Here is a 26,332-nt window from a genome sequence, read left to right as displayed (position 1 = left end):
AAGAAGAAAATGATGATAAGAAGAAAGAAACAAAATATTTACAATTTGATAAGAATGTTGTGTGTTAAATTAAACACAAGGATATGCTGCATATGTAAAAATGTATCAACACTCCTATAAGACATTATTCCCTCTATTAGACAGTGTAATGAAAGTGTGTGTGAATACACACAATAACTGCAGAGATTTTTATGGTTCAACAATTGTTGGAGATGTGCCTGATTATTCCACTCACTTTTTTATGGTGAATTATGCAGAATAAACATACACATCTAAATTTTATCAAAATAACACCTTAAATGTTTTTTGTTGTTTCCATGGTTACTTATCGTAATGAATCTTAATTTCGTTTTCACCATTTAATAAGTATAATGGAAGCCCATTAACTGCAACTGAACTAGATAGTCACAAGTGGTGATCCCATAAAGTAATGCATATTCCAGCTAAATAGATCATTTTCATGACATCTAAAGGTCATACATCCTGGTACTTTTATTGGTATGTGTCCATGCATGTGTCCAGACCGATATCTTAGGCATACCTGGACCGAATACATTTAAACTTCACACATACGTCATACATATATATATATATATATTATCATTATATATGTGCACATCAATTTGTTTTGTACCAAAATCAAGCATTTCTGGCATTCCAGAACTGGATCTTGGGTGTTTACAGATGGATTTTGTTCAAACTTGGTACATACATTGAACATTATGAAATTTTGATGCATATTATTTTGTTTTTCTGATTAAAAATGGCCGACTGATGGCCTTTTTGTTTTATTCAATGCGGTTCTAGAGCCATAACTCTGACATGCTTTGACTGATTATGTTTTATATTTTATATATTCATTATACATCCTGTCATAGATATACAGATGTATTTAAAATAGCCAATTGGTGCTGTTTCAGAGCAATATCTCTCAATATGGATAAGTTCTCGTTTGATAATCAAATACAAGATGACTGAATGTCAACCATATTAATGTTAAAAGATCATGTTTATGTTCCAAATATATTACTATAAACAAAACTATATATCTTAAATTTGATAACTACTGGTGACTGTGCCATGGTTAAATATTGCAGTGCAATTTCCTGGACTTAAATAATTTGTTCAGCTACTAATGAGTAAAATGTTTTTGTTAGAAACAAAAAGACACATTAAAATGACCCATGTTTGTGTTTCTTTCATTTCAACAAAACTTCCAGAATGTGTGGTCATGAAAGTCACCTATGAATGATTTCCTACAAAGAATAAATAATAGGTTGAACGAAAAAATATAGGTGTGATGTTTACTTCCCGTAAATGCTGATTAAGATTAATGCTGCCTTCAATGTAATTTCAATTTTAATTTCTTTGTTTTCTAAGTGCATATACCTAACACCCAGTGGGGAATAAAGTTTCATTACATCAGGCTCAAAGTAAATTCCCAGACACTTACTGCAAGATTGTCATCACGTCTTGGGGAATTACTCAGATCGCAATAACTGATTATATGTACCTTTCACATCTTATAGATCCAAACCTGTGGTGAATTTGGATGTGAATATTCGATTCAGTACAGATTTCATTGATTTAGAGGATAAGAAGTGTGCAGATCATGGTATTCCTGTAGCATGGTAAGTAGTATAGCATCACTGGACTCTTTAATTACTCGCAATAACACCAATTGCAATCATAACTACTCAGACAGTAATTGAAAAATACAACCTGTCTTGAATACAAATTGATGTTACCATACTTTATTTCCTTTACATTGTGAGATATTTGTGTTGTCAATGTTAAAAATGTGTATAGTTCTATGAAATATGTGCAATCAGTTTTTGCATAGACCTTAACTGAAAACGATGCATGACTTGTTTCTCACAGTCAGCATGTACTAGAAACAGCCACGCCATTCTGTCCTTGGTTGTAGGTTGTACAATTATGAATTCAAACTGAGAATCTGTTAATTTGGAAATCATGCCTATCATTTCCCCCATCATTTTCCCCATATTGAATATCAGTAATTTTTTTTGTTTGAATATTTTGATAAAAAAAATCTTAGAAGCCATGGATAATTAAAACATAGGCATACACAATTATTGCACATGATGTATATTAAATAAATGCATGTATTTCAATATGTTGGCAAGTCGCAGCATTCATAGTGTCCTTTTTTCAAAATGTGTAGCTAGTTAAAATTAACATGTCATAATTACCACATGTGTCATATTGAATCATTTTTCATCTCTATCAAATGTTATTGAAGTTCAAATAAAATACTGTTCCCATATATTTTTCACATTTACAAATTTTCATTTATAGAGATGGGGGTTGAAGGTTCCACAAAAAGATTATGATTGCTATGTGCATGTTTTAATTATCATTGGCCTCTATTACAGATCAATATGTTTATTGTGAATATTTATAATTGAGTTCATTCGTTTCTGTCAAAAGATAACTGTTCATTAAACAAAACTAAAACTGCTGTGTAAAATATTTTGTTTATCTAATGTACAATAACTTTTTCTTACTGAAATGTTTTTTCCCCCTCATAACTTACAGTTTTACTCTAACGACCTGCTTCAGTTACACCGGTAGGCATGTTCCATCTAGTATAGGTAAGTCACTAGAAATTGATTTTAACCTGAAATAATGTAAAGCACAGCTGAAGAGGGTGTTGATAACTTGTTGATAAACCTTTATCTCTCTCTATCTCTCTCGCAAGACTTTAGCTGAGATATCCCACAGTGTGACCCCAAATTCTATTTTTACATCATCGTGAATGATGTTTATTCGTCAACCATAACGCCGTTCAGGAATACATTTTACCGAGTAGATACATGTTAGACCTGAAGCTTTTAAGTGTTTTCAACATCAGTGCTTGAGGCTTTTCCGACATCCTTTATACAGTCCTTGCAAATCTTTAAATATTTATCACGCTGTTTTGAATATGGTAGCCAGGTTTTCTTAGTTTTAGACTTCCTGTTAGTAAGATGTTGATGCGAAGTGGTGAAATTACCCAAGGGCATTGAATGATGAATGTAGATATCTATTATGGATTAGATTCTCATCTTGTGTTCATCATTTCATCCATATTACTTAGACATATAAGCAACAATTACAGCATAGGGATATAGATGAACAATCAAATTTATTTAAATTGTTTTAATTTCTCATTGGGTAAAATTTGACATTATTTGTATTTCTTTTTAAGTGTCCCCATACTACCTCCTGCATTTTCACCAGATATATTGTATTTAATAGTAAGAATAGATTTGTACTACAGATGAGTACTGCATTCTCAACATGTGATTGCATTCAGTAGCAAACTGCATTCTTATCACTTGGTTGCATTCTCGCCAACAGCAGTGAGGATTCAGTAGCAGGTTGCATTCTCATCACTTGATTGCATTCTCATTAACAGCAGTGAGAATTCAGTAGCTGGCTGCATTATCACTTGATTGCATTCTCACCAACAACAGTGAAAATTCTGCAGCTAGCTGCATTCTTATCACTTGACTGCATTCTCACCAACAGCAGTGAGGATTCAGTAGCAGGCTGCATTCTCATCACTTGATTGCATTCTCATTAACAGCAGTGAGAATTCAATAGCTGGCTGCATTATCACTTGATTGCATTCTCACCAACAGCAGTGAGGATTCAGTAGCAGGCTGCATTCTCATCACTGGATAAGCTGCATTCTCATCACTTCATTGCATTCTCACCAACAGCAGTGAAAATTCTGTAGCAGGCTGCATTCTTATCACTTGATTGCATTCTCATTAACAGCAGTGAGAATTCAGTAGCTGGCTGCATTATCACTTGATTGCATTCTCACCAACAACAGTGAAAATTCTGCAGCTAGCTGCATTCTTATCACTTGACTGCATTCTCACCAACAGCAGTGAGGATCCAGTAGCAGGCTGCATTCTCATCACTTGATTGCATTCTCATTAACAGCAGTGAGAATTCAATAGCTGGCTGCATTATCACTTGATTGCATTCTCACCAACAGCAGTGAGGATTCAGTAGCAGGCTGCATTCTCATCACTGGATAGGCTGCATTCTCATCACTGGATTGCATTCTCACCAACAGCAGTGAGAATTCAGTAGCAGGCTGCATTCTTATCACTTGGTTGCATTCTCACCAACAGCAGTGAGAATTCAGTAGCAGGCTGCATTCTTATCACTTGATTGCATTCTCACCAACAGTAGTGAGAATTCAGTAGCAGGCTGGAATCTTATCACTGGATAGGCTGCATTCTCATCACTGGATTGCATTCTCACCAACAGCAGTGAGAATTCAGTAGCAGGCTGCATTCTCATCACTGGATAGGCTGCATTTTCATCACTTGGTTGCATTCTCACCAACAGCAGTGAGAATTCAGTAGCAGGCTGCATTCTTATCACTTGATTGCATTCTCACCAACAGCAGTGAGAATTCAGTAGCAGGCTGAATTCTCATCACTTGATTGCATTCTCATCAACAGCAATGAGAATTCAGTAGCTGCCTGCATTCTCATCACTAGATTGCATTCTCACCAACAGCAGTGAGAATTCAGTAGCTGGCTGCATTTTTATCACTTGATTGCATTCTCATCAACAGCAATGAGAATTCAGTAGCTGGCTGCATTCTCATCACTTGATTGCATTCTCATCAACAGCAATGAGAATTCAGTAGCTGTCTGCATTCTCATCAAAAGCAATGAGGATTCAGTAGCAGGCTGCATTCTCATCACATGATTGCATTCTCATCAACATCAGTGAGAATTCAGTAGCTGGCTGCATTTTTATCACTTGATTGCATTCTCACCAACAGCAGTGCAAATTCTGTAGCAGGCTGCATTCTTGTCACTTGATTGCATTCTCATCAACAGCAATTAGAATACAGTAGCAGGCTGAATTCTCATCACTGGATTGCATTCTCACCAACAGCAGTAAAAATTCAGTAGCTCGCTGCATTTTTATCACTTGATTGCATTCACATCAACAGCAGTGATAATTCAGTTGCAGGCTGCATTCTTATCACTTTGATTGCATTATCACCAACAGCAGTGCGAATTCAGTAGCAGGCTGCATTCTCATCACTTGATTGCATTCTCACCAAAAGCAATGTGAATACTGTAGCAAGCTGCATTCTTATCACTTGATTGCATTCTCACCAACAGCAATGCGAATTCAGTAGCTGGCTGCATTCTCATCACTTGATTGCATTCTCATCACCAGCAGCGAGAATTCAGTAGCTGGCTGCATTCTCATTACTTGATTGCATTCTTATCAACAACAATGAGAATTCAGTAGCTGTCTGCATTCTCATCACTTGATTGCATTCTCATCAACAGCAATGAGAATCCAGTAGCTGTCAGCATTCTCATCACTTGATTGCATTCTCACCAACATCAGTGAGAATTCAGTAGCAGGCTGCATTCTCATCACTGGATTGCATTCTCACCAACAGCAATGAGAACCCAGTAGCTGGCTGCATTCTCATCACTATATTGCATTCTCACCAACAGCAATGAGAACCCAGTAGCTGGCTGCATTCTCATCACTATATTGCATTCTTACCAACAGCAATGAGAACCCAGTAGCTGGCTGCATTCTCATCACTATATTGCATTCTTACCAACAGCAATGAGAACCCAGTAGCTGGCTGCATTCTCATCACTGGATTGCATTCTCACCAACAGCAATGAGAAACCAGTAGCTGGCTGCATTCTCATCACTATATTGCATTCTTACCAACAGCAATGAGAACCCAGTAGCTGGCTGCATTCTCATCACTTGATTGCATTCTCACCAACAGCAATGAGAACCAAGCAGCTGGCTGCATTCTCATCACTATATTGCATTCTTACCAACAGCAATGAGAACCCAGTAGCTGGCTGCATTCTCATCACTGGATTGCATTCTTACCAACAGCAATGAGAACCCAGTAGCTGGCTGCATTCTCATCACTATATTGCATTCTCACCAAGAGCAATGAGAACCCAGTAGCTGGTTACATTCTCATCACTTGATTGCATTCTCACCAATAGCAGTGAGAACTCAGTAGCTGGCTGTATTCTCGTGTTCATGTAAATTGTTAAAATTGGTCAGTTGACACAGAATTGAAATGTGATAAGCTATCTATACAATGTATATCATATGTATACCTTTTTTTCTTATTCAGAAGTTGAATTTATAATATCCTTGGATACCTTGAAGTTTCACCCTAAGAGAGCTTACTTCCGAGAGACAGGTGCACAAGATGAAATGATCACATTAACCATACACAAGAAAAAAAGGGAACTATGTAAAGGAAACTTTGTGTTTCTAAAGGTAAATACATCTGCCAATGTTTTCCCTTTAGACAGACAAGAGATGATCTCATACTTCCTGTCATATCATCATCTGGGAATTTCATACCTGTCTTACCCAATTCAAATTTTATTACGACTGATCATATGAATAAAAGTTTCCTGTTTTCCCAACATTAAAGAATTATCTCGTACATGCTCTCCATATTAATGTGCTGGATATCTAGAGGTCTATAGTTAAATATTGAAACTTGCCATGTTTATGTTTGGCCCAGTACAACAGAATTTATAACCAATAAATTGTAGAATTTTATAAAATAATACATTTAAAACGGCATGAATGTTATTTATGAACATTTATAAAACATTTACTCCAAAAGACCTTTGTGCTACATTCAAATGAAATCAACACAAGCTGTTTTCATTGGCTGGAAAAGATCTTGTCTTTCCTTCAATAAAGGCTGATTTATGCAGAACATTGATCCAGCAAAACTAATTATTCACAAATGTATATTTAAAATATTACAAGTAGTATTTCCACTACAGTTTGGTACTCAGCTGTTAAATACTAAGGCCACACTGACCTTACAGAACTTTATAAAGGTGGTATCCACTTGGGCATTGTGATTGGTTCGAGTTGTTTCAGCTGTCAAGTGTATAAAACTTTTATAAATATTTTAAATAAAAAACAATTGCAATGCTTACTGCCCTCAAACAAGAAAGACCATGCCAATGAAAGTACAAACTGCTAGACCAATGCACAGCTGTTAAAAACATTGCTAGAATGGCCCATACAAATTACTCTTACCATGGCCAGATGACCAGGTGCAGTGAACTGACATGACCATTATATCCTGTCATATAGTGCAATTAGTGAGGATGTGACTGTTATAGCTTTTTCTATAGCCACTTTATTATGCACACTGCCTGCAGATGAAGCTACATGCTTGTACATTGTACTTTGAGGGGAAACTACTCAAGTTGAAAGGTTTAATGGCTGCAATCTTACAAAGGAAACATTTTGTGCAGAGAAGGATAAATTATTTTGAAGAATCCTATCTCAGGAAATTGCGATGCTAAAAATACTGTACTTTAATGTTGTTAATTCCACTCCTTGATCCACCAAGCTAAAAGTAATTTTATCTGATTGAAACTTACAGTCAGTCTGTCTTTTCACCAACATAATTCTACAAATTTTCTCAGAAATAATGTCCTAAAGGTGAGGTTGGGACATAAAAACAGCATAGGGTAAATTAGGAAGGTCCATTAAAAAGAAGCAGTAGTACAAAGAAGTTCAATAAACTCAAATTGTTGATCACTGTTAATAAACTAGATACATAAAATACAAAAATATAGTGCTCTTAGTAGTTCATTAATTGTAACTACAGATAGCTCAAATTGCCCAGTCGTTGCATGCAACTTAACTTGTATCCCTGATGAACAAACCTTTCTATACAGCAACTCCTAATAAATCTTATGGAAGGTGAATCAAAAAATCAATACTACACTGACCTGAATTTCTAAAATATATAATTAAAGTTAACACTTAAATGTAGTCATGTGCATGAAATAAAAACAGCTATTCAGCACTTACTCAATGCAACTTTTCTTAACTTAATTGCTTTTAGTTGTTACACGATCATGATGTCTGGCTTTACAAAGAGTTAAATCAACAGATTCTATGTAACATGCATTGGCTTTCAGTTGGCATTGTATAAGTCTTTTATTAATTAATAGGCTCACTCTATTCCCAAGATGCAGTGTTCTGTGACCTACTTGGATAGGCAAGCGTCTGAATTTTAAAATTCCTATCGATTGTTGACTTTATCACTTATGTCTATATCTTATTTGAACTTGTATTCCTCAGGGATTAGAAATGCAACATATCCTGTCCATTCCCTGGGGATTACTTGATGCAGCAAAATTCACAGATACACAGAAACTGCATTCGTATTCAATTTAAAATGCGTTTGATTTATCTTGATATTGATTTAAAAGCTTTTATATCAAACTTATGATAACAGGTAATTTCTATCTGAATTCCCATGAGTCTTATTGTTTGAGATAGGTGCACATCATACAAGTATTTAAATGTTTACATTTTGTAATGGATATTGCTGTAGGATATGTTGTTTCTTTTCGAAATAGTTTTTTGGTACTAAGAAAAGTCACTACAATTTAATTTTAATGCTAAATTCTCTTCATAAAATGTTGTTAGTATCAAACTTACCATGCATAACTTATATTGATTTCCAAAACTGTGAATCTCAAATAAGTTAAAAATTTTCAAAAATTTTAATTATTTGAAAATAAATATCTCTTTATTAATTTCATTCTCTCGCTATTGTCAAAATTAAAGCGAGAGGGTCGTCACCTGCGCACACACGGAAATTGAGTCCCAGTCAACGATATCACGCATCTGACGCATGCGCAGGTGAAGACTCCCTCGCTTTAAGTATTAATGTGTGTTAACACTTGAGGTACTAAGAATAATAATCTTCACTGAGTTTGTATTTTTGACTGAAATACAAAACAGATTTGAAGAAGAACAAAAAAAAGGATGTATTAAGCCTTATCATTCTTCTTTGTATCCTAATTGTAAGAACCACAACTAGTTCCCTGATATTTACTTTAAGCCACAAGGATTTCTTTGCATTCATCACTTGTCAAGATATAAAATTATTCTAAGCACTTAGCAGAAGTCATTTACTTGTTTCATTGGCTTTATATTGCCTAAACCTCTTGTTGATATGAACTAAATCCAGTGGGAATTGTACCCTTCATTAGTTGGGAATTCAAAAGAAAATGGTTATGTTTGATATGTTGACAGTGCAAAGTTTTCTATTCATGACATTCTGATTAGAGTTGGTGCAATGATAATGAAACCAACCTTGTATAATGTTGGTGGTGAATGTGGGGCAGCACAAGTATTCAATAATAAACCATTATAAGCACTGTCACATCTTCTTAAATATGAGTCTCAGTCAGATATACTCAGTGATGTATAAATCATCTGGTAGCGGTCAAAGCTACCTACTTTGAATAAAATACAGACAATTTTTTGCTTTTTAACAGTAATAAACAATATATATATTTGAACAGTGACTTTCCAGTATTTTAAAGGATAATCTACATCTACATAATTTTCCATTTAATATCTCCAACTGAATTTGAAAAGCAAATTTTAAGGTTTAAAATTTTTATTTGTGTTGCAGATCATTTGACAGCCGAATGTTAAAATAGTTTCTAGTAATATAAATGCAAATAGGGATTTCAATCAAAGATCCCAATTTTTGAAAAAGGAGTAGCGTATTGAGTGTTATAATTTCAAGGTGGTTAATTGCATCATCGCACACCAATAAGCTCAGTCTGTTTTTTATTAATCTATTGTTAACCAACAGTGTACGGATAATAAATACTGGGCAATATAAACTTTTATTACGGTGGCGGCTTACTTAATTGTCCAGCGTGTGGGTTTATAAATAAAATGCATTATTTTTTACGCTGTTGTTTGGTCATTAAATCAGTTATATATATAGAATAGACGACATCAGAAATACAGTCTACTCAGCATGTTTGAGGAGGTTGATATCTACTTTCATTTAATATGGATGCTGTGTCTTGTTTACCCAAGCATTGAGGGAGAGCTGAAACTTAATCAATAAGGTTCAGCCAAGTAATCTTGGAGAAACCTGTGCAGGTGCAATCTTTATGGGCTTGTAAATTGTGCCATGTTCTTGTTATCTCACAAACGATAGTTACACTGTGTTGGCCTTGATAATGCTGATTGAACATGCCGGTGTTTGTCTTCAATTAAAGTTATATCTGCTATTATATTGAAGCAATCAGAGCAGAATACAAATTTAATGTACTCTTCTATTTCATTGCCCTCCGCCTTGCATTTCTGTACTGACTGAAAAAAAAAACACCTGTTAAGATTTAATGGTGGCCAAGTTTCATTAATATGTATATATGCATCATTAATTTTATCTATTTGACAATCATTTGGTAAAACAAAATTGTAGCATGCCATGAATATCTAGTATACAATTTGATTTGTGCTTTGATAGAGGTATTACAGCACAGTGCATTATGGGTAATCACACATGATTTTGCATTTAGGTACGGCCATATGTTGCAATATTAATGATTTTCTCTCAAAAGCTGATTACATTCCACATTTATAGCACTAAATTCATTATAGTTTTGTCAGATTTATAATTTCTTTGTGTATAAGCATACAAATCATTTCTTTGTGATAGCAAACAATAATTTGTTATGCGCAGTATTGTTGTGCAGTTATAGTTTCAGTGACATCATCCATGTGATATACCTGTACCATGTAATATCCACTTGGCAGGCAATATACCATGTAATATCCACTTGGTAGGCAATGTACCATGTAATATCCATTTTTCTTCAATGTCAGGTGGCTGAGTCTCAACCAATCACAGCATGCATAACAACAGTGAGATGTGATAATGGCTTCTACACTATGTAGATAGCACTCACTGCTATGCAAACTGTCTATATGTACATGTATAGTGCCTCTATCAGAACTTATTTTAGTATTTAATGCTGGAGTGTCTTTGGTCTTATTCTGACTGTAGATACAGTCACAATCTGGGTCATAGTGGCTTGTTAATTTGTACACTGTGTATGCTATCAGGACAAATAGCATATGTCATTCTTAATAGACTGGTATAGTATAGCCTTTGGTTTTTTAGACTGTAGAGCACAGTCTGCACTGTAAGGATAGACTGCTGTCCACACTGTCAGTATTAAGTAGTGTCTGTCAGCCATACTGCCATTATGTTATAATAGTTTGTCAACATAAGATAATCAGTGGGTACAGTAGCACAGCTGCTATGAATGACTGTCTGGACATGCTGACAATATAATCAGCATGCATTTCCTTTCAAGTATCTCTGTTCATAATGTATACAATCGTACAATCTGTGAAGTATAGTCTATTTTTGCACTTCCCAAACCAGACAGTCCACATACAACCACTAAGTAAATTCACTGCTTTACTGTTGCCCAAATAAGTTTCTGAATACAGACACTATTGATTTAGTGTAGTTCCAATATAGTTCAAACCAAACCACATTGTAACTGATATTATTAAGCCATCATTGATGTGAACATTACCTATATCATAGTTGTAAGGTTGTATATGCACAGTATGTGTATTGCCATTTACAATGTATTATCTTTCCTTCAACAGTCTGATATCAAAGACAAGTACTCTGCTATTGCTGTTGATGTGAGTTATAAACTTGTAGAAAATGAAGATCTTGTTTCCATGAGTGAACTTCCCCCAGTTGTCAACAAACAGCTTACATCAGTCATTAGGAAACAGGTTAGTGTTTTTGTAGAATAAAGATCATGTACTAATATATGTACATGTACTTGAAAAAATACATAAAATTTTATTTTTATTTCGAATATTTTAAATTTGTATATAATTGATCTTTTGGTGCATATTATGAATAATTCCTTCTCATCATTGAATGTATTACATTTTCACAAGCAGCAGACACCACATATTCTATCATTTGAAACTGACATAATTCTTGAGTAAAAAAATTAGTAATAAACAGTGTTTCATGGGGCTTTCTGATTACACTATGGATTACTGTTCAATTCTATACTTCTGTATTCTTTTACAATCAGACATATTTTAAAAGCATGATCTTAGCTGACCATGCTAAATTGGAAACTTCTTAGTGGTTTACTTTGTATAGGCAGAATACTGAGTAGCTGAAGTTGTAGTACTTTTATCCATTGATTTATGCATGTTTTAAACATTTACAAACTTAATTCCCTTTCATATATTTGACTCATTAGAGTAGCATATTCTCAACTCACTGTATAAATCTAGATAGCTCACGCAGCATTTAAAACACAAGGTTCAAAGGGACAATTAATAAATATAATTACTTAATGAGCTTAATACTTTCAGGAGCACTTTCAAAAGATTAAGGTTTCTTAACCTTTGACATCCATAAAGTGTGAGGACAAGATATCTAAAAAATTATATAGATGAAAGATGTTTGTGAAAATCCAGCGAGGGTAGATAAAACTGAATCCTTTTAGCAGCATTGAATACTTTAATGTTATTTATTTAGGTCATTTTGTGTTTTCGCACACATGTGACATGGAGATAGAAGATGATAATCAGTATTAATTTGCTGTCATAGAACTCAACATGACAGGATAATCTTTTGTTGGTGTGCCTATATCTAGGACATAAAAATGGTATTTGTGGTGACATTCACTGCTACTGTTTCATTCAATCTACATTTCTTTTAATTTCCTTCTCCAGCCATTTGCCCACATAACATATTAATGACCAGATGATTTTTTATTGCTGTCCATTACTGCTTTTATGACTTTTTGTTTTTAATTAGCCTACTGGGGTAAATATTGAAATGAAAAGTTTACATATGGCGCATTTAACCTTATTTAATTATAACTGGAATATAATAACATTACAAGTCACTCTTGGCATACCAGAGTTATTTTGTCAAAATTTTTGTAGCAACTCAGTGAAATGTGTATGAGTTGCCATGGTAATTTTGCTCTGGGTGTTTCTTGTTGTTTTGCTTTCCAGCATATGTGATCTGAATTATTATGAAGCTAGATGTATTCAGTGTCGTACATGATCTTTATGTGTAATCTAAAATTAGATACATGATATATATAGCAAGTGTATTCAAATAGATATGTTTCCATTCTTTTCAGGCTCATATTCTCAATGATTGTGGGGACAGCAAAATCTGTGTTCCAGATTTGTCTCTCAAGGCAGAAATGTGAGTTCACCATTGACGTCATCAATAACCTTGTTGAAAGAACATACCTACAGGTCTTATTATTAACACTATTTATAGATGAAATGAAGATGAAGGGAATTGGCATTCAATCCCGAGATATTACTTTCTTTCCCCATTTCTTTTTGTGTGTTGTGGTACATATGTGTTATGTACGTCATCTTTGAAAATGCATTACTATTAGGGACATATACTGTTATTGGAACTGCTTTTTCTCCTACTTAACAATATACAAATGTATTTTCCCTGACAAATGAGATTCTTGTGTTTACTTGAATGCCTCATTATGTGTCCCTATCTCAGTCCTGCCCAGATGAAGTCTTCAAGTGGTGTATCAGTAATGACCTACAAATTTGATTTAAAGCCTTTGTGAATTTGTTCTTATAATGTTTAAATATTATATTTACAGGTCATCTCCTATATATATTGGAAGTCATGACTTAGTTATATTAGAAGTAACAGTTACAAATAATGGAGATGATGCATTTGAATCTCAAGTCACTATCCAGTTACCACCAGGATTTCATTATGTGAGAGTGCAAAAGAGAGATTCTGTAAGTTACTATTAAATTGAAGTTAGCATAGAATGTATTGTTTCTTTAAAATTTAGTGAATATCCCTGCAACATAAATTTTGCTAGAATAAAACCTAGTGCATATTTCTCTTTTTATAAATTAATTCTGTGTATAATTAGAATTATATGTTGTCATTGCTTGTAATACTAACAAATAAATTGATTACCTTTCCACAAACAGTGTCCTGTTTAGGGTTTAATTATTTGCTGTTTTATTTTCATTTTGTTGATAGCTAATTGTGTTAATTTAAAATTGGAAATATCCTTAATTGATTCCATCACAAACCAGTGAATTTAAAATCTTGTGAATAATTTGAAATAACTAAAATTTGAATAAGATCAACAGTTTTTTATATTTTATGAATGCTTGCTTAAGAAGCTGGCAAGAAAATTCCATTATTATTGTGACATATTGGATAGTGTTTCACGTCAGATTAAATAAATCAGATAAGGTCTAGCAGAAGTCCTTCAGGAGATACTGCTGACTCTCTATCTTCTTTTGATCCAATTATCTGTATACAATGTTGATTCATTCAGATTCAGGGTATTTCTTAATGCAATTTGTCCATCATGTCACGACATCTCAGCTTTTCTGTATAAACCCTACAGCTAAATTCTATGTGTGTTATCGTAAATAAGTCTTGATTTTTCACAGTTATCAAACAAGCTGTGAATAATTTTAGTGAATTTTCAAGATTTAGCATTCATGTATATTTTTTTGCATTCTTAATTTATTTATTAAGTACAATTGACTTATTTAGGACTACACAGTGGGTTGTATGGATATTGACAATGGTATTGGATTAGTCATATGTGACTGTGGGAATCCCATTAGTGCTGGACACAAGGTAAATTACATAGTACAAGCTACACAAACATTTACTTTGTATGTATGATACAACATAAAATATGGTCATGTCATATTGAATAACTGCATACATTTGTACTGTCAATCAATTTTAACAGATTATATATTGTATACTGAGAATATGGTCCTCGGGATATGTAAATGTTATATTAAGCTATTACAACAGTTACTGGTATTTAAACTTATTGTATCATATTGTGTTCACAATTCATTCTGTAAACCTGGCTAGCACATGCCATTCAAAAAAATCATTAAGAAGAGTTGTACTGCTTTTTAGAACTGAACAAATCAATGCAAGGACAATCAATTATACAAAACTGTGACATGCAAATGTCATATCAGATTATACTTTGCTTGGTAATGTTTCTTCTATAAACAGAGGTATTTAAATCCAAATTATAGAATAATTTGAAGTGTTATTAGATATGTACCATTTAGTTTCATAATTACTAGTAGGTAATGTGTAATTCATTCTTGTTTTTGTGGTATATTATGTACTTCTCGGTAAAATTTGAATCACCTTCTAGACAGGGTAATTTGTAAGCTTTGAAATTATGTTTTCTCATCTCAGTATTTGTAGTGAAGATTATATTTGATTATATTTCTAGCTAATTTGTATCAGCAGGCTCAAGTTTGTCGCAGTAAACAAATTATGCAACCATTGTTTTCTTATATATTTGAATATTACAAACAACATTTCTTCTCTTTTTTTTTATAATTTTGTATAGGTTAAGTTTGATCTGACATTATCAACTATTCAATATAATATTACCTATAGTACGGAGGAGATATCTTTGAGTGCAAACAGGTAACATTTTTTACTTCTACCAGTATCTAATTTCTTAACGTTTTCTCCAAGGCAGTGTTTTAGAATTAATACCCTTCTAGTTATCAATGATCCCCTGTGTATATTTCCTATCCTGATGTGTTTTTACAACAGACACATCTCCAGGTCAGATTTACCAGAAATTTACCTGCCTATTACAAGGCAATGTATCAATAATATTGTGAGTGCTATGCACTATTACACAGCGTGTGTATGTGATTTTCTCCAGACATACTGTCTCCAGCTATAATTACTTTCTCATCATATATTTCTACTCCAAAGGATAAATGCTATATGTGGTTTCCTGCCAAATTTATTTGAAAATTATATTTTTTGTCAATACATTAAATTCAAGGCCACATGCTGATGTCAAGTCTTATATTATAATATAATTATAATAGTGTCAATAATTATAATTCTAGAGTATCTTGTTCAGGAATCCAGTGCATATATTTTCAGTGATATAGCTATTAGTATTCATGTGTCTACTCTATAGCATTACCAAGCGACATATTGACTTCCATTAGGATTATAGTTTTACTACTAAGTCAAGTCTAAGGTGATTACCGGTACATGTATTCAAGGAAATTAATAAATGCACTCATTTTTGTTTGGCTTTTTTTTTATAAATTGTATTAGCTGTTTTGGTTTGGTTTAGTTGGTAGTATTCTGTTTTGTAACTTTTTTTTTTTTACTTTCAGTTCTAATGCAGAGGAGAGCTCAACCTTAGGTGACAATAATATAATAGTCATCATACCAGTAAAGATTAATGCTGGTATCTCATTTACAGGGTAAGTGGAAAATTCAGGTATCGAGGCAAGGTTATTTCTTGTAACAAAAAAATAATTTTCTTTTAGCTTTGACTACATGCCTTATGCAAATCAGTGGTGCTAGTTTTACTTTTATCTGTTGCTATTTTAATTTTAACTTTTATTATTACAATTAGAAAATCTGTGCAGAAAACAGTTCTACAGGGACAATGACAAAAAACTATTTAAATAAAAAATCTTGGACACAATTAGAAGAAAACAAAATTTAACTGTACACTTAGTGGTCAACTGAAGGTATACATATAGACTTGTTTAAGCCTTGTTCATATATTGCAGTGTTTTATAGATTTCCCCTTTTTTTGCTCCGCTGTTGACACAGCAGAGCTGTTCATATTATTGATTGTCCGTCATCTCAACTTTACAATTCCAACTTCTTCTTTGAAACCGCAAGTCAGAATGTTTTTAAATTTGATATGCAAGTACCTTGGATGTTTTTTTCTCAGATTTGTTCATTTCTTGTCAAAATCTCAAATTCTCTATTTTTGGTGAATATTTTTGTCATTTTTGGTAAAAGTGATATTTTAGACTTCTTGTAAAAAAAAAAAACGCAAGTCTGATTACTTTGACATTACATATATAGGTACTACATGTGGACCTCTCTCAGATTTGTTCATTTCGTGATGGTATCTTCAATTCTATAATTTTGATGAATATTTTTGGTAAAAAGTGATACTATATATATTTATTCATTTTCTAATGATATCTTTAGTGCTTAATTGAAATGTGCATTGCTAACAGCGGGGCTATCTCAGCTGACAGGCTGCTTGTTTTGTTATATTGAACTGCTTTTCTAAAACTAACAGTCACATTATTATCCTACATATAATTAGGAGATGTCAGAGCAAACTAATATTGATAATCCATCATAATGATTGAGCATCACTCTCAAACATAATTTGGTGTTTCATAGGATTTCATTTATTTTTCACCCAGCATACATGTACTAAGCAATATAATACTGAAAATAATGAATATGTTGGTAATGCCACTCATACTAGATTTCTGTTTGTCTATGAGTAGGATAAAAATGAACTATTATATATTTCAACATGCACAGGGAAGTAATTAATAGTAAATGGCAGGGTATTATGTTAAAGAGTTTTTCTTGTGCCCAATTATAAAACTAGGGTATACCTACAAATTTATATCATCACAACTATGTTGTTTGAAATAAGTGCAGGATTGTACTAGAAAATAATCATGTATGGTGCAATCAAGATTTGCATGGCCTGTGGCTATACAGCAATTATCTGCAATACCTTCTTCCTTCACTAATTGCCTCCCCCATTAACTATAGCATGTTACTCTATACTATATATCCTCTGCATTACAGTATTCATCTCTTTGAGTGTTGACAAAATCCCTAATAGACCTTTTGAAAGAACTGCAGTGACATTTATATAAGCTTGAATTGAATTTGTGTATACATTTATAATAATTTCATTTTTTATTTGTTTAAAGGTGTCTCTGTAGCAATATTTTCTGTACTACCGTAATTGATTTACCAATTGTAATTGCATTTCTTTACCGGTACTAACTTTCATTGAGCTTAATCTCATAGTATAAAAATAAATCACAAGATTTTACATATTTTGCTGATTAAGATTATTAAAATGTATTTGAATATTCATTTGCTATTGCTGTTGTGAGGCCATTTGTGGGATATATGCATTGACAGATAATGAGGCCATTTGTGGGATATACAATGTATGCGTTGACAAGATAGCATTTAGATTTTGCAAGAAGACATGCATTTTGTTTTGTGACAGTACCTATTAGATTTCCTGCGCACTTACCTTCTTTGGTTTTGCCATCTAATCCATGTTATCAATTGCTGGATGTACCGTAGTGAGAAACAGGGACTCATGTTTTGAGTTCTATCTGTCCATACAAGCTCTTAAACATGACTGGACTGATTTTGTTCTAAGTTAGTACAAGGACAAGCCTGATATCAGAAACACATCAATAATAAAAATTAGCTGTTTTACATTCATACTTCATGTCACTGATGAAGGGGTGCTGAACCAAAATTTAGTTTTGTGATTTGCTAAGGATTAGTAACTGGTTTGTTTTACTCATTTCTTACAAATTCAGCACAAGAACAAGACATAAAGGGTAGCATGTTCTCTTTATTTGTTTTTGGATTTTGATGAAATTTAATGAACTGGAGGCCATTTCCATTTTTAAAAAATCCCAATGTCATGAGCTCAAATTTCAAAAATTCAAACACTCCTATGAGTAGAAGCAATGAAGCTGAGCTTACCATCCATTACCATTACCTATTTCTACAAACACAACAGAAACAATGTTGCATTTGAAATGATTAGATTGAATATTATAAGCACTGCTGTTGGAAGTCATTTAACGCAACTCAAATGATTTTGATTGTATTATAGTGTGTCAATACCAGAACAGGTGACATTCAAAGCAAGATCAAAGTCGCATTCAGAAATTTCTCATGAAGATGATATTGGTCCAGAAATAATACATTTATATGAGGTATTTATTGTGTATTTATTTATTCTGTTTCACATCTATAATGTTAACTTTTGTATTCACTAACATGATTCATTAAACAAGGGCATATGAAAATGTACATAATTAAGCATGTTGTTTATTTCTAAAGTTGTTTGCTCATGGTAATTAGAGGTTAGAAACGACATAAGAGTATGTGTATTTGGTGGTGGATATACAACCTTTCTTGGGAAAATTAGGATTTGGCAAGAGATAATTACCAAGCATAAGCGAAGGTTTGGTCTGCCCAAAATATGCTAATTTAACGAAAGCTGGTTTTATATTAGCTAATGAAAACCCAAGTGTACCATTTATAACATCATTATAACATCTTCGATTCTCGAATTTAGTTGAATATTTTTGTCATTTTTGTCAAAAGTAATATTTTTCGACTTCTTATTAAAAACTGCATTTTCGATTACTTTAATATTATGCATATATTATGGTTGGACCACTTTCAGATTTGTTCATTTTGTGATGAAATCTTCCAATTTTCTAATTGAAATTTGCATTGGTAACAGCGGAGCTATCTAAGCCAACAGACCTAACAGTGTAATAATTCTGAAAACATACTGTAAAACCATTTATTTTCACTCATGTTTAATTTTGTTTTATTGTTATTTCACATGTTCATGTAGATTTAATTTAGTGGGTTTTACTATCAGCGAAAATAGCCAAATTAAAACACAGTGAATAATTAAACCATTTACAGTAATACCTCCATCTTTACTATATTGTGTTATTTAATTATTAAGAATTTTTGGTTTTATTTTTGTAAACTGTCATTCTAATTCATTTAGTGGGGTCAGAATTTCCCCACTGTTTAGTGCACATTTTAGATTTTGTATTGAAATTCCAGGACTAAAATTCATTCCATAGAATATGAAGATAGATGAATGAGGTGTATGACAAAATTTTAGAATATTTCAATGAACTGACGGTAATACCATATCCGCAAAGCAAAAACAAAATACAGTGTTTCTACTTGTGATTCTTTGCATTTACATCAATTTACGAAAACAGGTGACAGGCCTGGTGAGTGGCAACAATGGACACATCAATGTCATCACATGTTTAATTTGTATGATATGCTGCAATTAATGTGCACATTTTTCATGAGAAGTTTTTTCCCAAAATGTGCAATATACCTATATTAACATTTTTGGCAATAATTCATACTTAGTACTTGTACCAGGTTTCACCTGCAGTCACTATGAACAGTGCTCACAGTTGTGTGATCTCGACCCGGTTTTTTATGTAACCCAGTTTATTCAGTTTGAGATACAAACACTTTGCTTCAAATGACTAGATTCAGACTACATTGTATGTTATAATTCACATTATCAGGCAAGACAACTATTCTTTAATCTGCATCTTCCCTACATATTGTACTCACATCGGATTTTGTATTATGCATTTTTATAATCAAAATATTTATTTGAAATTAAACTCAGTTTGATTAATATTATTTTTTCTGTACCAGGTACGTAATTTAGGACCCAGTTCAATAGATGGAGCTGATATTCAGATATTCTGGCCAGCTTATACTCCCCGTGAGGAATATTTACTGTATCTATTAGATGTCAATCTACAGGGCGGCTTACCATGTGAGGTTAATGGATTGAATCCAGAAGGAATTCAGGTTACTATAGCACTTTGTTTTTTTGATGTGATTCACCTATCTAGAAAACTCCATGGGGCAGATGTGTACTTGAAAATAAATGTCATGGGGTTCTTCTGATAAGGTTGAAACATTGACCTTTATTCAAATTAATTTTTTTCTGTGTACAAGTTTATTTATTCAGTTTTGTGTTTAAAATCGTTACTTGTTTGTTTTGGTTGGTAAGCTTATGTCTATTTACATTGTATGGCTATATTCATACCGTGTTTCATCAGTTGTCACTGATTGTATTATCTGTCTTATTCATATCCTCTCAATATTCATTTCCTGTACATGTGATTACAAAGAAAAGAAACATTTTGTCATCTGCCTTCATCTGACTTGTAATAGTGTAATATAATAAGAATGACACATGAATTGGTTATCAACAATTAGATTTGTCTTTTCATCTCAGGTTGATGAAGACAAAATGTCATTTCGAGTGAATTTAACAAATACAATTGCTAACACCAGGCAACTGAGACAGAAAAGGAATAGTGCTGAAGAGATTCGAAAATTAGATATGGTGAGTGAATACCTGTTTCTTGTCTATTATGGTGAAATTATTGTGCAATACAATGTGATTGATCATCATTATGTGTCTACTTATCTTACCAATATCCTGTCCACCGGCAATGTGACTGTTATAATACTCTGTAAATTCAGTAAAACTCTATTAATCAATATCTGTGTGATAAATTACACCATAAACTGTGTGTGTGAGGGCATGAATGGCTTGTGCCACAACCATCAAGTGGCCGTGATTTATCAAATTTGTACCATGGATTGTCTTGAATTAGGTAGTTCTTTACCAATCATACCATCTTCTAGGTGATCAAAATAAAGCTGTCAAATTGCATATTCTCACTTGTTTGTGTTTATCATGCCTTAAACACATTACGTTATAACGATGGCTTTAATTTAGGTATAAATATTTCATAGCATATTATAACATTTGAAGCCAGTCACGGCATGTTATAATACAGTCTTTGCATAATAAAGTGAGTATCCATTAATTAGATATGAATATTTCACATATGCTGGGTGATATAATAGTTTATTGGTTAAGTGATATAATAATCCCCTGATATCTCTTATAGGATTGTAGGTCAGCTAGATGTGTTAGAATAAAATGTCAACTCGATTTTATACTTGATAGTGGTGAATCAGCACTTGTAGAAATCAGATCAAGGCTATGGAAAGATACTTTACTTCAGGTTAGTCACCTATGCTTTTAAGCACTAATCTAATCATAGCATTTCTTACATTGAACATGACAATTCCATTAACATCATTTATTTCCTCAGTGGGTAACTTTGTAATGTTTATATCGTTGACAGGGTGGTTATGATGAAACAGAGATAACATCATCAGGTCATGTTCAAGTGACTAGTATGCCGTATCATATTACTCCTCAAGCTTATCATGGTGCTGATGTTGAGGTGAGGAAAGTTCAATCTTTACTGTCTCTATCAGTAGCTTAAAAGGCTAGTGGGTATCTTAAAAAATACCATTATGATACTAAATCGTTATGTACTCATTTGCGTCAAAATAAAACAACACTACATAGTTGCTACAAAAGAAAAAAACAACTAATTTTTATTTGAAAATGTACACGTACCGAGGGTACGTTACTCATTTAGTAATTGCAGTTAATGGTGATTCGCAGTTGAGATTGAATTATATGCGCACTTTTACTTGTACTGTAGGGTCATTGTCATGATTTCTTGAATTCATCAGATTCTTTATAGTTATTAACCATCCAGTTATTTGTGGTCTGAGAGGACAGTCTGGTTAATCCTCTTTACATATTACAATCACTTATCTTATTTAACCTCTCATCTCCAGGTAACTACCATAGCTAACACTGAGAGACCACAGCCTGGAATATTACCTATATCTATATGGGTGCTTGTAGTGTCAATTGTGTCCGGATTTCTTTTGCTTATCTTAGTTGTTATAGGGCTTTGGAAGGTAAGATATTTCAAAATTCAACCTTTTACTGTCTTTTTTACTGTAAAATAATGTCATTGTTTTTTGTGGTAAACCTAATTTTAAAATCAATTATCAAATCTGCTAAATATGATTGAACTAAATCTTTTACTACTTTTTTTATACATAGACAAATCAATAAATCTAAATCTATGTTGATTTTTCTAGTCAGCATCAGATATAATATTAATTTGCACAAAAATTGATGCTCATCATTGAGGTAGTGCAACATCAGTTGTTAATAAAGCAATCAAAAGTGCACTACAGCACCAAATGACCCATAAAATTCAACCTGTATTGTTTTTATCATGTAGGCTGGATTTTTCAAAAGGAAAAGAGTTGAAGATGAATACACAGCTCAGAACTGCGTGAATGACCACATGTCAACATATTCAGGGTCACCTGCATTTGCTAGTCTCAGTACAGCCGAATCAGATATAAAGAGTTCAAGAAGCAATAGTAACTACTAACTGGCATCGCTTTAGTTGTTTGTTAATTTGTTGCTTGCAGTAATTTAATATAAATCGTTGCCAAACCATTTTGTTTTATATTTTCACATAAAATTGTTATATCTGTACAATATTCTATATTGGCTGCCCTGTTCTGTTAAGTTAGCATATATGATTTAATACATCAGTTTTGGAAATCAGTTGATTACACTTTTGGACTATCCAGGGTAGTTTTCATGTCTTGAGTGCAATTTTTAATATGAAATTATTAAGGCCAGAAATTTAATGTATTATGTATATATACGAGAGGAATATGAATATTTACTGCCATATATTTTATGTCTGTTGATTTTCTATAAATGATGTCATTGGTTTCACACTGGAGTTGTCACAATCACAATTGTCACAATGAATTGTGTTTATTAGACTAGCATCTGTATGTGTTGAATGTAGATTACTGTGTTCTACTCTACAGCATTTCTTCTCTGATAGTGTTTTATTCCACAGCCAGCTCTACTATTTTCTGGGTTATCAGTTCTGCAGCTTTCTATCCTAAAGTTTCTTTATATGTATTTGTGTCCCACTTTCTTCTGTGGCTTGTGTTAACCATCTTTGCATTAACTATAAACACCTTTGCAGTGATACATTCTTATATAGGATTGATTTCATGAACCATTTTAGACATATATTCAGACAACTATTTTATATTTACTTTAATTTGTAATACATTTGTACAGTTTGGTAAAATTGCTTTGTTTTAATAATCTTCATCATCAATATGTACGTAAAGTTGAAACTAAACATATGTTTTTTTATTTCTATTGCTTTTGTTGTTGTCTGTCACCAATTGTGAGTACAGTCAATACACTTCATAGTATAGTCTTTCTTTCATATTTACTGCTCAGTGTCTCGTTTTAAATTTTACAATTGATGAATTCCCTCACATGTTGTTGGACAATAGGCATTACTGACAATTGTTCCTGTATTCCTGAATAACCATCTATACAGATATCTGCCTTTTACTAACTAATTCAACTTTATTAACAACTATGCTTGGGTTTTGTTCTCAGTACTTTACAAACATGTGTTTGATGTCATTTAACTAGATCAAATCACTGGGGAATATGTTATGATATAGTGTTTGTGTTTATTCTGTCCAGAGAAGTTGACTGTTTAATGTAGAGCAACAAATTTTGGAAATGAGTTACAGAAACCATTCTTTTTAGCTGAGATAAATGAACTATAAATATATACATGCTTTTTGTCAACATTCCATTATTACTGTAAAACATGGACAATGAGTTGTTGTTTGTTAAGGTTTGATCAGAGCACTGAATTTATAAATTGTAAAAATAAGCATAATCCCTTTAGATATGGTGTTTTATTACACTGTACAGTAAATAGATGTGATAAATGTACTGTTAAAACTCCACAGTACTAGTACTAGTACCAAGAGATGTTACACGGTGCTTATTTTTATGGAGAAAATGAAATAATCTTAATCCCTGTTAATGCCACTTGACATATCATATATCCAAGATAATTTCCATTTTACAAATACCTGATAATTTTCCTATATCAACTTATTTGTCATGTTTTTATTAATTTGCCAAATGCTTTATTGAAATTTGTTTAGTTAAAGCATAGTGGAGATGATAACAAAAAATGTTCCTGCCATATGAATTTGCAATTTCCGATGGACAAAATTATTCTGCCTGTTGCAGCAATTTTTAAAATGTTGTATATACTTTTTTTTCTGTCAGAATTTATAAACAAAATAAGTTAAACTCGTTGCAACTTTTCAAAAATCCAAATGACTATATATTGAAGAGTTGCTATACATGCAGAACAGAAATATCTGTTTGTGATATGTTAATATACAAATTTACACATGGCCCTTGAGTTTTTAATACCTAGCAATATTCTTTCTTCTGAAGGGCACTATTTTTTAATCAGATTAAACAATGTATGGATGTGCCATTCTGAGAAGGCAGAATACACCTTGTGACCATATACTATACATATTTTCTTTTAATATTACAAGGAAAAACAAGAAAGTTTTGAAGGATAAAATCCTAAATACTTGAACAATTATTTTTTGCACCATTTATGTCTCATTCAGTGTCACTATGCCAATTACATCATAGTTAGCTTAATGTTCATGAAAATATTAATGATATCATTGCCATTTGTATTTATTTATTAATATTGTTTATTGAGTATTTATAGGGTTATAAACCCCGGCAATGTACAATTACAGTTCATATTTGTTTATACGTCATTTTTTGTATTTCCTGTTTTATAGTTATGTTGCCTGTTTAAATGGAAAACATATCAAAGTGTAATAAAGAACTTGTTTTGCTATAATCTTGTGATGTCTTTTTGAGAACTCCTGGTCAGATTTGAATAGTACACAGATATAAGATGTTCTATAGGATAAAGCGAGAGTACAAGAACTCTACTGAGATATAAAGTCTGACACCGTGTCCCCCCCCCATATAACATGCTCACAGCAGGGTGAGAGTTTTATCTGATGTACAATCTGCTAGCTGCCAAAACCATTTATATAAAAAATATTATATATGATCCAAAACATTGTATAGCCCCAAACCAATGACGCCATCGAGTTATAGAAATCCAAAATATTATATAGCCCCAAACCAATGACGAAATCGAGTTATAGAAATCCAAAACATTATATAGCCCCAAACCAATGACGCCATCGAGTTATAGAAATCCAAAACATTGTATAGCTCCAAACCAATGACGCCATCGAGTTATAGAAATCCAAAACATTGTATAGCCCCAAACCAATGACGCCATCGAGTTATAGAAATCCAAAACATTGTATAGCTCCAAACCAATGACGACATCGAGTTATAGAAATCCAAAACATTGTATAGCCCCAAACCAATGACGCCATCGAGTTATAGAAATCCAAAACATTGTATAGCTCCAAACCAATGACGACATCGAGTTTTAGAAATCCAAAACATTGTATAGCTCCAAACCAATGACGCCATCGAGTTATAGAAATCCAAAACATTGTATAGCTCCAAACCAATGACGCCATCGAGTTATAGAAATCCAAAACATTGTATAGCTCCAAACCAATGACGCCATCGAGTTATAGAAATCCAAAACATTGTATAGCTCCAAACCAATGACGCCATCGAGTTATAGAAATCCAAAACATTGTATAGCTCCAAACCAATGACGACTCGAGTTATAGAAATCCAAAACATTGTATAGCCCCAAACCAATGACGCCATCGAGTTATAGAAATCCAAAACATTGTATAGCTTCAAACCAATGACGCCATCGAGTTATAGAAATCCAAAACATTGTATAGCTCCAAACCAATGACGACTCGAGTTATAGAAATCCAAAACATTGTATAGCCCCAAACCAATGACGCCATCGAGTTATAGAAATCCAAAACATTGTATAGCTCCAAACCAATGACGACATCGAGTTATAGAAATCATTC

At 32.9% G+C, this 26,332-nt stretch overlaps 1 protein-coding gene across 1 annotated transcript in view; it reads left to right on the top strand.

Annotated features, from left to right (window-relative positions):
* LOC102804196 (integrin alpha-8-like) overlaps nucleotides 1-25,209 on the top strand; it is a 133,863-nt gene extending 108,654 nt beyond the window's left edge. The window contains exons 16-31 of the mRNA XM_085501767.1: nucleotides 1,530-1,631; nucleotides 2,560-2,615; nucleotides 6,170-6,318; nucleotides 11,524-11,658; nucleotides 13,044-13,111; nucleotides 13,539-13,683; nucleotides 14,465-14,551; nucleotides 15,300-15,379; nucleotides 16,099-16,188; nucleotides 18,624-18,726; nucleotides 20,225-20,383; nucleotides 20,817-20,927; nucleotides 21,502-21,618; nucleotides 21,742-21,843; nucleotides 22,250-22,375; nucleotides 22,708-25,209. Coding sequence (XP_085357893.1) covers nucleotides 1,530-1,631; nucleotides 2,560-2,615; nucleotides 6,170-6,318; nucleotides 11,524-11,658; nucleotides 13,044-13,111; nucleotides 13,539-13,683; nucleotides 14,465-14,551; nucleotides 15,300-15,379; nucleotides 16,099-16,188; nucleotides 18,624-18,726; nucleotides 20,225-20,383; nucleotides 20,817-20,927; nucleotides 21,502-21,618; nucleotides 21,742-21,843; nucleotides 22,250-22,375; nucleotides 22,708-22,863 — 1,786 coding nt within the window. The 3' untranslated portion in view covers nucleotides 22,864-25,209. The remainder of the gene's footprint in view (nucleotides 1-1,529; nucleotides 1,632-2,559; nucleotides 2,616-6,169; nucleotides 6,319-11,523; nucleotides 11,659-13,043; nucleotides 13,112-13,538; nucleotides 13,684-14,464; nucleotides 14,552-15,299; nucleotides 15,380-16,098; nucleotides 16,189-18,623; nucleotides 18,727-20,224; nucleotides 20,384-20,816; nucleotides 20,928-21,501; nucleotides 21,619-21,741; nucleotides 21,844-22,249; nucleotides 22,376-22,707) is intronic.
* The last annotated feature ends 1,123 nt before the right edge of the window (nucleotides 25,210-26,332 follow it).

This window comes from Saccoglossus kowalevskii, chromosome 7 (assembly GCF_978046115.1).
Source record: "Saccoglossus kowalevskii chromosome 7, keSacKowa6.1, whole genome shotgun sequence".
NCBI classification, from domain to species: Eukaryota; Metazoa; Hemichordata; class Enteropneusta; family Harrimaniidae; genus Saccoglossus; species Saccoglossus kowalevskii.
The sequence above is the reverse complement of the archived record's forward strand: the minus strand, read 5'-3'. Positions and strand labels throughout refer to the sequence as shown.